Below are 11911 nucleotides of genomic sequence, written 5' to 3'. Positions count from 1 at the left end.
ACGTATGCCATGTACAAAATGGTTTTTGGATTTCTCATTAAACAGTTTACAGATAATAGCAAATAAAGTAAAAATTGCATAAAGATGTATTTAAAAACGTCTTGTAACGATTTGCAGGTAAAATCAAAACCACATATACGGCCTTGTTTTTTGCACAAAGTCCACACAAGTGTATTGAAACATTCATACTGAAGGTTAGCATGTACCTTACTGTACAGTCGATATATTCCAAGATAACTTAGTTTATTTATTATCGATATGGACTAGTATTCACTAATACATGTGTGCTTACAACAAAAACTATTGTGTTGCATAACAGCGATGGAGTCAAACAAAATGTGAACGGAAATACAATTCTGAAACGGTAAATGCAACAATGATCGCTTTCAATGATGTAACTTTTTGTTTCATGTCATCATTCGTGTTCAAGCTTTGTAATATTTAATTAAGCCAATGTTCATGATTTATGTGGGAAATATGTTGCAATGACCATGCACTTGCTTTGAGAATAAACGGGTTGGCTTACAATGCATGGCTGTAGTTGAAATTAGTAGTAACAGAGCAAATAAATAATGTGGGTTACAGTGAGCTGTATGGAGCCATGAACTACTGAATTACATAACGTTTTATTTAAGCTTTAGTTTTTTTTAAATTTTACTACTTTAGAAGCCCAATGAAATGCATTATCCCTTTTGCGAGCGAGACCTCGGAAATCATACGTACTTAGAGTCGATTACAGCGTATTTGTGGGTAATGATCCGAATGAGGCTTGTATGTATGATGCAGCACACAATTACCTACACTTCCAGGAACCTAGCCAGACACGTGTGAAAATCACTTGGTTAATATAATGCCTCGTAAACCGAATCGTCAACAAGAATGATGGCCACTAGGTCATCCAAAAAAACCGTCTAATTCACATTACAACTGCCATATGCATGCAACGGTGTAACGTGTAAGAAAAATAAATCCTGCTATGGTCTCAATTAAGTTTGAGATCTATGCATAGGATGGCGTGTCTGTGGGATTGTGGTGAAGACTAGTGGAGACCACCCACTCGCAAAAGAAAACCCTTTTTAGTGCGGCCTGGAAATGGCAATGCATGCACGACAATGTGCAATTGTTTAAGAGGCATGCCTGGATTTATGGTGTGCCAACACTTCCACAAGTGCGGTGGTAGTTCGTTTACTTTGGTTGTGTTTGGAATGCATTTTTCTATAGTGTCCACGGTGTGTTTAATAGCAGATAAACAATACATTACCACCGTTACGACTGTTGCATTATGATAAATGATAACGATGACACGTGTATTTTTTTTAAGCCCAAAAAATCGGTTTCATAAAAACTGTTAAGGTTTGTTTTTTGTCAATGGAATTGTATATGTTGAATTTGAATACTGCTGTATATGTTGGAATGCTCGTGTATGTGTGTGAGTGACATTTAAGTGGGGAGCGGTGGTGTCGCGCTTGGTGTGCTGAACTACTAACGCGGCGACCAGAGTTCGATTCCCGCTTACGGCCAACACCAGTGATGCTTATCAAAACCGGTTCTGAGCCTCCCCTAAGTCGACTCAGCCTCAAATGAGTACCTGGTGCTATGTGTAAACATTGCCACTAGGGAGACAAAGGCGGTTTGGCGTGGTGCTGACCCCTTGTGTGTCGGCTTCCATAGGTGTTCGCTAACAACACTTGCCCCTGTTAAGGCTATCGGGGGATCTTTGTGACATTTAATGGTAATTATTTAAACATATACGAGTTAATTTTTACTTTTAACGTTTAGTTATACTCCAAGTGTTGTAATCCAAGGTGATTATTTATTTTTCATTGCGTGCTAAGCAGTCAGTGAATGGTAAAAAAAAATATTTTAGCAATGCATCTACTAATGTGATTTTATGGAATTAATTGTGATTAAACGAAACTTATATATACGGGATATGTCGTTTTAAAATATCAACACCATATGTTTCTTATATAATCGCTTACTCACGTAATTATCTCAGAAGACATCTGCTTATAGTTTAATAGTCATATCCAGGTGTTTCCAATGCGTGCAGTTTTTTTTTACTGTAGTTGAAGGATTGAATGTATACCTTTTCAATGTGTCGTGTCCTTATGCATTACGTCCCTGTCTTTCGATCTTTGAGCCATCGCAATTTGTGTTACTTTTAAGAAAGCATTAACAATAGGGCTGATGGCTGATGGGATAATGCCGAGAGGTGAAATTGTAGACAAAATATTCACAAATCAAACTTTTAATGATAAAACAAGACGAAACTACGCAATTTCTGATATACGGTCAAATTGCAAAAGAAAATGTATAGCGTAATTATCAGCCTGAAGGAAAAGACAATTGTGAGACACCAAATGAATTTTGGAATTTATGAAAATCGGATTCGTGGATTAAAAAAACTTAACATGGCACAAAAGAATAAACTCGCATGCACATTTTGTGAGTGTCACAATGTATGTGTATCACCATGCATCTGTGTCACCAAGCATCTGCGTGTCAACATGTATCTGTCACTATGTATCTGTGCATGTCATCATGTGTCTGTCACCATGAATCTTTGTGTGTCACCATGTATCCGTGTGTGCCACCATATGTGTCACCATATTTCTGTGTGTGTCACCATGTATATGTGTGTGTCACCATGGGATCTATGTGCATCACCGTGTGTCTGAGTGTGTCACCTTGTGTCAGAATGGTGCATCTCCGATGAGCACAGTTGGCTATGTAAGGTTCAACAAAAGTTCAACATACATACATGTATGGCTTCAGTCACCGCTGCAGATTAGGAAGTCAAAATCCAACAGCCAATGTGATGCTGCTCATTTCCATTCGTGGCCCTGAGCTATTGGTGCATATTCCACATTCCCATGGTGGTGCCCAGTCGTTGGACAATCTTCACTTCCTACAAAGTCGTACCGATGTGATCAACCCTGTCATGACAATAGGCTTCAGTCAACTCTCGAACAGTAAATTAGTTCACAATCTGATATAAATATTTTACATGGTAGATGGTTCGGAGGCAACACAAGCTTCCGTCTTCAGGATACAGTAATTTTGCTGTGACGGTTCCACCTGAAGACGGAAGCTTGTGTTGCCTCCGAAACGTCGTGATTTAATTCATTTTAATTTTATTTTTTACCTACGTGACTTTACCGAAAAAACCAAAGAGTATGGACCCTTGCAGTCACGCAAACTTCAAATCTAGAATGTAGAATATTGTGGAATATTTATATCAGATTGTGAACCATGTAGAATATTTATATCAGATTGTGAACCATGTCACCTGACTAGACAAGCAGTATGTAAAATACTTAGAAAACTTTTTTTGCATGACAAATAGCATTTTCTCTGTCTAGCATAGGGAAGTATGTGGAAATCACACGTGCAAGTTTAAGTCTGTGAGCCACGTGATAGCTTCGGGAGTTGCGCAACTAACACCGCTCAGTCCGCCGGAGAGCGAGCGTAGGATGCAGTTTTTTGTGATATGGTCCATGGCTTGGTTCGGGTGGCCGCAGTCACACTGTGGGTTGTCTTTAAATATCCACTTGTGGAGGAGGTGTGCACAGCGATCAGTTGCTGGTCTGAAGCGGTTTCGTGGAGCACCGTAGTTTTCTTGGCAGAACAAAGTCGTGCGGAGCAATGGTGGGGTCGTCTGTGAGGCTTTTATTTGAAAAACCTCACAAATAGCATTCAGCTTGGAAAATAAGTTTGTGTTCTGACTTAGGCAACACTTTTAAAGTGTATGGCATCCTTTAATCCATGAGAGATTATGGTTTTTCAGATTTCCCTTTTTGAAAGGATTTATATTATTTGAACATTTCCTGTTCCGACTGACACCGAGTGGCAGAATTTTTTAGAATGGCTCACGAAACCCCCATATACATAGATGCAAGCGCAAATACAGGCATAATTAAGGCAGATGCAGGGATAGTATTGCTGAATGGAGGGATATAAGTATATGGAGAGGGATTGTGTCAAAGAGAAACGTAAAAGTACAGAGACAGTGATACAGATAACTAAAATTGTGAAACAGAAAAATACAAAGCGAGACGCAAGAGAAGCATTCAATAAGACACACTCAAGAGACTGAGAGACCAATTTGCAGAGAGAGAGTGACATGGAGACATGTGAACTTCTTCTTTTAGATGGCTGATGTAGACGCAGAGCAACAGCTACAATACTCTAGGTTATTTCGGTGAAGTCACGTAGGTAAGAAACACAATTTTAATTAATAAAAGTAAAATAAAAATCACGACGTTTCGGAGGCAACACAAGCTTCCGTCTTCAGGTGGAACCGTCACAGCACAATTGCTGTATCAAGCTCTTTACTTGATACATCAATCGTGCTGTCACATTCTGCCTTGACACAGTCTCATCTTGGATTTTGTTGTATTCCGTCAGATAAATGTTGCCAAAACTGAAAAACCCCTTATCAGAAATACTCCAATTTGAGTATTTGTCTCTTGAGGCCCTGACATTACACTGGTGAATAGTGTGCACCATCTTGGAATTGTCATTGGATTCCAAGGCTTCTTCTCTTCCAACATATTTCTTCAGGACCTCATAACTCCATCTGTCCAACATCTTGTGCATCTGCCATTTCCTTACACCCCAACTTCACGATTGTAACTCCCTCCTCTACGCATTCCATACTCCTTCAGCTGATCCGATATCGTGCTGCTAGACTTCTCACCAACATCTGTCAATGATACCACACTGCCCCGAATACTCCAATCGCTCCACTGGCTCCCAATTCAACCCTGGATCAATTCAAGATCGCACTCACCGTCTTCAAGGTTCTTTATGGACTTGCCCCTGGCTACCTCTCCCCTCTCATCTCACACCACTTTCCTCCATACACTTGCCACTTCAGTAATCAAGGCGTCTTTTGAAGCCCCCAGTCAACCTTTGCTCAGTAGGAGGTCATTCATTCTCCTCTGTTGACCCTCATAGTCTGTCTGAAACTTCCTTCCACACAGCCATCCAACTTCCTTCTTCATATTCAAGACCAGACTCAACGACTGTAAGCCTCTTTCTGTAAAGCACGTATGCCCACTGTTTCTGTAGAGTGTTGCATTTAGACACTGCATGCATCCAAATATGTATTGGTTTATTATTTCCTTCGCCGGTTATATATTCCGGATGGCCACGTAACTACATTTCGCAAATTCTACACGTAGTTTTATACACCATATCTGCATGAATTCAACCAACATAATTTGAATATTGAATTAAGATGCCGTATGACTACTAAAAAGAAAAATATACAAGCACAGTAAACATTGTCTACAATTCTTCAACAGTGACCTCACTATTATGACCCACATTGCTGCTAAAATACCACCATTCACATTCACATCCATACAAGTACACTTGCACAGATGACCTGATAGCTATATACACACTCACACATGGACACCCACTTGCATTAATATGCATGTGTGAACTGCATTCCTTTAGTGTGGTTAAAATGATAGCATTGTTGAAACATGTGCTGAGAGGATAGATGTTTTCTGCAGAGAGTTATCTCACCCTCTCCAATAGGGTTATATTATTGGAGAGGGTGGGATAACTCCACGGCAGAAGCTTGCTCTCATATTCGGTACAGGCGCAATCCTGCAGTTTCTTGGACATGCCACTGCCGGCAGAGTGGTCTCCACTACAGTACAGGGATATCTAGGGAGGACCTTTGGAGGGTATTTTGGCCTACTCTTGGAAGACGTGGGAGTTACCCACACTCTGCCCTGTCACGTGAAAAGTGCTGATCCACTAAGTGCGGTGTTGCCGTTTACACTGCTAGGTAAACACGGGCGGTTAGATTGATTAAACGAACAGGCAACCTCTGGATTGCAAGTCCAGCGTGATAGCCATTACACCATAACGACACCCTGCTTTTACATATTATGAAAAAATAATCCTGTCACGGGATATAGAGACTGAAACTGTTGTAAAATAGTACAATTTTTTGATGAAATTATACACAAGTGTGGCTTGAATGTTCTGCCACTTTCATGAAAGACACCGAGGTAGTTGAAATGAGGTAAGAACATTCACTGATATTCTACACTCAATCACCTAAAATACTGGGATGATTAGGAACATGATTTGTGATGCATAAAATCCACCCGAATAACGAAAACATTCTCACAGGTCACCTGGAACGTTCCTGCAAAGCAGAATGAAACTCGCCAAGTTTGCTTGGTCAACATTTGTTCCGCAATCTCTACGATTCCAATATATATGTGTGCTTTTGTGTAAGTTTCGTAAGGTAACTGGAATAAGCACTTAAACACAAACATCCAAACCAACATTAAATAATATTGGTAGTGCTGTCAGTTGGAGTAGTTTACTCATAATTGGAAGTCAACCCATTACATTATCCCCCCCATGACCAATAAAATCAGTAACCACAAGGTAAAAATACATCAGTGGTCGACCTGAGGAGAACCTGGTCCCCACGATGGGAATATGGAATTTCCACCATTTGTTAATGGCTGCCAATGGAAATGAGTGCCATCCCGAATATTCACTGCAGACACTTTTCAGACACTTTTGAGACACTTTTACTTGACTTGATGTAATCTTTCTTTGGCAATGATCTGGAAAGCATTCAATGAAAAGCCAGGCGTTGTAACTATTCTCTTGTTAAAATAGTGTTATTTTCTGAAAAATGTATGCAACATAATTTCGCTAAAAAACTTTCCTAATCATACATGGTATCTTTTCTTTGCCCAAGTGAACTTTGGATAATAAAACCGTCCACAATTTGATTTGAAAATTTGAGGTAGTTTAGCGTCATGACTTAAAAAAACAACGGTTATAAAAACATTACAGTAGACACATGACTCTGTATATATATTTTTTCTTTTGGCTACTCTAAATAATAAGAATAAAAAAAACATTTTACATCATAGTAACATTCTGACATTCTGATGCTGTTGTAGATGATAGAGTTTAACGTTGTGTCCAAAAAAAAGATCCACTCATTTAAACAATTCCAGTCAATATGTATCAGTGAGTAACAACATCAATAAAACAAAAGGCATGTGTTAAACCCTGAAGAGATGAACAGAAGACACGGTTGTATTGAATGTTAAGTCCGGAAAATTCTTGTATTATTTAAAAGAGCACTCCTGGAGTGCAATTACGGGCATGTGAGACTCCCCCCAAAGACCTGAGATGCCTGTAGTTGTTGACATGAGATTCTGGTGTGGGATCTATGGGTTGTGGTGAATTAGAGCTGAGGTAGTGATGACGTGAAGGGTGTCGTGTTTGTTTCTGGAGCAGGGACTCAAGCCTGCCTCTGCGAGTCGCTGCAGTGAAGCTGCTCGCGAGTCGCGGCAACCAACTGCCTCCAAATGCCGTTCAGAAACAGGAGCCTCTGCAGTTGAGACTCCACTACTCTGAGCGTGCCTGTGAGGAGCAGAAAGTTCGCTGAAGTCTTTAGTACACAAAGCTGGAGCTGGAACTCCAATATCTCCATTGCCATTGCGGACGTCGCACTGAACCTCGGTGCGGGCAGTGAAAGCACAGTGTTCTGTTACACTGGAAATGTCCTTAACTGGATCCTGAGCACGGCCAGTCGCAGCGCTGCTGCAAGAGTCTTCATAGTTGAACAAGTCCGCTTCATCTGGCAGCTTCTGAAATGCGCATGGCGATGTCTGGTTGTCGGTGACCTCCATCTCGGAGTACTCTGATGCTCCTTCAGCAGTGTTTGTCTGTCACAAAAAAAAAACATGATTAGAAATGCAGATTTTTTTCCAAAACTCTCCTAAATTATTTTGCAACTTTTTAATAGGCTAACAATATTATCCATAGACACACCTATCGTGTTAACATTGCCAGGGCCTGCAGAGGCTGCTGTGTTTCATCCCTCAGTGTGGGAACCTCTCCAGCAAAAGCATTCATTTTTCCAGGAGGAAATACAGCATACAAAATAGCATACTTCTTACTGAAACGGTGGAATTAACTTTGATATATAAATCCAAAGTTATGCAACCGAGCTTGTCCAACTATTTTATTATTATTATTATTATTTTATTGTGGCTATGCTGGGGAAATTCAGCTTCACGTGGCTGTCCAACACAACTGTGGTCATAGTCATTGAGAAGGTTTCATTTGATCAACTCCTCATTTTATGAAATGAAGAATTATTTCAGAAATGTTGCATAGCAGTATGCCCCGTGTTTCAGAGATTGGCTGCAGAAACCCTTTTATAGGATTTTCCTCTTAATCCTTTACACAGCAGGGGTCGCAATTTATCACACACCCTGCTGTTGGATTGTTTGCCGCACAACAATAAAAAAATATTTGTAATGCTTAGACATAGAATTTAGCCATATTGCGCACTAAACCAACTTGAATATGATTTTTTGGTGCAGTCATCAACTTGTTACACTTGTGATCCCAGTTTTATCGCAGTGTGGCTACAAGGATTCAAACCCAGGTTATTGTCGCTGATGACTCTGCACTCTGACCTCCTGACCACCTCTTGAATGTTGCTGCTGTTGTAAATATAACAGTTTGGATGAGGTCACATGTTTAAAAGTACAATTGTGCAAAGCTGTCCCAATGAACTACATGGCTTCCTCGTCTATTGTGTCCTTCCTTTATACTGCCCCTCTCTTCATGCCTACCACGCTTTTCCTACCCACTATAGCCTCGTGTCTGAGACAAGGAAAATATATTCCCACTCGACACAAATCTAGGTGGCTTCAGAAGAGTGGTGATTGGGAAGCAAGGTGAGGGATTGTTCAGAGTTTCAAGACTTTTTACAAATGTAGGCAGTGTGTTCTAGGAATGAGCAGAGTGAATAATTATTGCTTTTTAAATCATCATACTGTTCATAAAATGTATTCTATAAGGATGAACATTCCATCTGAGGGAGTGGATGTGGGATCAAGGAGTGCCAGTAGGCTTTAGAAATTATTGGTCAATTCCTTACTGTATATATAATGTGGAATGTAATGAAAGCTCCAATTAGGATATGCTATATGCGCACCTTTATATTCCGTAATATTTCACTGCATATTTATAAACGGGCTCAGTTTAATATTTGAGGAAGGCAAAACGTGTTATGGGGTCACCATGATGTCACAAGTGTTTGTAGAGTCAAAGCCCCAGATCGCTTGTAACTGCCTCTGACATCATGCATCTGCTTGACGAGTTGCAGGGACAGACTGAGCCCACCAATACGTACGGCACCTACTCATCTAGCATCCAGGATACATTAACAATACAACCACAATGAGGTATAGGGCACCACTACCTTATCCTCGTGGTTCTAATCGTTCATTATTAATGCTCAAAGCTCAGACAGCTGCTACGAAGGCCAAGACTTATGTAGTATTTCCATGGGAAATGAGCCAACTTGGGTCATGAACCAGGGAAGTAGGTTGGTGTCAGGTTGGCCTTGCCAAGCCAACCTGACACCAACCGGGCTCTGGTGCTGACACCAAGTGGGCCGGGAGGCTCCATTTCACACAGGGCCACACACTGTTGACAATGGCCATGATGTCAGTGGTGCCTCTCTCTATCTCTCTCACTTACGTCAACTTCGTTTTGACTTCAAGCTTGTGGTTTTGTAAAAATGAAAATGGCAGAAAATGTACAGAATTTATACTTTTTGTTTGATATAGCCTAACTGAACCTGACTGACAATGTATTCACAACTCTACACCTAGCAGTACATCATCCTGTTTACGTTATTGAAAAGAAGAGGTGGCTGGGTGGCTTGGCAGAATATGGAGCCAACACCGCTGAATACCTGGGTTCAAACCATTCATTAAACCAGCACCTGTGAATAAACAGTCCTCAAGTGCAGCAAGTTGATGGCCTCAGCCCAATTACTGATGACTGCACAAATAATCCCCTCATTATTACCTTTGTCTTTTCACTCAATTTGACAAGATTCTGACTCTAAACTTAAAATATTTTGGTGTCATCAGCATGCGACAAACATTCTTAGCAGGACATTAACAGGTGTGCCCTGAGTGAAAAGAAAGGTAACTTCAGAAATAGATCTGTGACATTATCTCGCAGGGTCGTACTCTGACACAGGAAAACGCACAGCAAGCTGCAGGGTTCTCAATGGAAAAATGTTAATCTCATAATATGATGCTGATAGCACAATCTGAATTTAATTGGGGTAAATGTGAGACCCTGTAATTGCTCACTCACACCACTGCTGGTAGAAGAGAATCCACTATAAGAGCCCCTCCAGAGGGTATTTGGCCTACTGTTTCATACTGGTCAGACATCTTAGTGCAGTTCCTGGGTCGCTGAGCCTCTTGCCAGCAGCCATGGAAATGTCGCATTAGTAAATTTAGGGTTCATTGTTCGTGAACGATGCCTGCACAGCCATAATAATCCACTCATTCTTTTTAGCAAGTTGTACTGTATTGCCTCCAGACAAAGTGTAGGCACCTCGTAAAGAATGGTTAGCCAGCTTATACATTGCCATAGCACAAATGTTCAGTTTTGTTAATCAAAAATATGATGATAAAGTTCTACTGAACCACTCATTGACATGTTATCCTATGAATTGAAGGTACCTTGTATATACTATCCAGACAAAACTGTATGATTGATCAGACTTACATCGTGATGTGTGACACTATTTGAGAACAATGTACACACAACATAACTATGAAGGCATCCATTTATAATTGGAAATGTAAATAGACAGAACAACGCATACATTTGGTGATCCTGCATTGGCAGTGGTGCACAAATATATGCAACACGAAAAAATCCAACACATTCATCAATGACACTGTGGCGTTAACAGTAAAATATAAAATAGGTGATGTTTTGGGCTATGCATCGTCTTTATGGCACGTACAAAAATGAACGGTCATCGCATGAAATTTTGCCTTTATATATTTGTACTTGTAAGGCAACAGCGTTATTGAGAAAAGTGTTCTTAGCTCAACGAGCCTTACCCAAAATAAACTCACCGATATATATGTATTAAGCTTAACACACACTATGTAGTACAAGTATCGAAGGAATGTATTTATTAAGAGAGGCAGTAAGCTTATGTAGCAGTACGCCCGCGTTTGTGCCGTGACCTTTGCACCCACGTCAACTCATGGGATTTACCTTAATCAGCTGCTGTGGGCTGTCCAAACTACGATATTGAGAGGTGCTCATTAAACTCTGCAGCTCTGCCTCCACCGCGGCTGGATGCGTGGCTCGCAATTGAACAAACAGAGTGTCAGGGGTTGTTATTCCTCTTGCTGCACTGCAGAATGGGATTGCATGACCATTGCTGTGTGGTGCCATCAGAGTCTCCAGCTCATAGGCCTCAGGGGCAGCTTCTGCTGCCGATGCCTCCTGCTTCCCGTGTTGCGCAGAGGGAGAGCCGGCCATCCTTCGCGGCACAGATGACGACGATGCTCTGGCATGCCAACATGGGACAGGGAAGAACAAAAGCACGCGTAATGTTAGATCATTCGTGTATCTTGGGTCATCATCCTACTTGTATTATAAATTATCCATCCTAATTTACTGTCAATGAAAGAAAAAGGGATTGAATCGCAAAGAGATTAGTGTGCTCGCCATTGCAACAGATTTTCTAAAATTTATTAATTGATTAATGGAGCAGCCAGGTTATATCTGCAAGCATAGCAGAACTCTTATTATCCATCATTCTCTTCAGCAGAAATCGTATTATCCACAGCCATCAGGGTATCCAAGGTTCTTCCCATTATCGATGGATTCCCAAGCAGTCATATGTATTTTTGATTAAAGAGAAACGTTTAATCACATTTGTAATTGAGCCATCTGTATTGTGGCCTCGCAAACTATGCAATGCAATGGGTTTCCAGGCATGCGGCAAAGGGCAACTTACCAGAAAACCCTAAATGAAGAATTATATCCATGTTGAAAAGTACATAAT

General features: G+C 40.7%; 1 protein-coding gene across 1 annotated transcript in view; it reads right to left on the bottom strand.

The window, feature by feature from the left end:
* Positions 1–6142: 6142 nt before the first annotated feature.
* The window catches only part of LOC144953806 (immunoglobulin superfamily DCC subclass member 4-like), a 336924-nt gene continuing 331155 nt past the window's right edge, over positions 6143–11911 (bottom strand). The window contains exons 19-20 of the mRNA XM_078884448.1: positions 11113–11410; positions 6143–7727 (exon numbers count right to left, since the gene is read on the bottom strand). Of these exons, the coding sequence (XP_078740574.1) occupies positions 7227–7727; positions 11113–11410 (799 nt within the window). The 3' untranslated portion in view covers positions 6143–7226. The remainder of the gene's footprint in view (positions 7728–11112; positions 11411–11911) is intronic.

The sequence above is a fragment of the Lampetra fluviatilis genome, chromosome 3 (genome assembly GCF_964198595.1).
Source record: "Lampetra fluviatilis chromosome 3, kcLamFluv1.1, whole genome shotgun sequence".
Classification (NCBI taxonomy): domain Eukaryota; kingdom Metazoa; phylum Chordata; class Hyperoartia; order Petromyzontiformes; family Petromyzontidae; genus Lampetra; species Lampetra fluviatilis.
The sequence above is the reverse complement of the archived record's forward strand: the minus strand, read 5'-3'. Positions and strand labels throughout refer to the sequence as shown.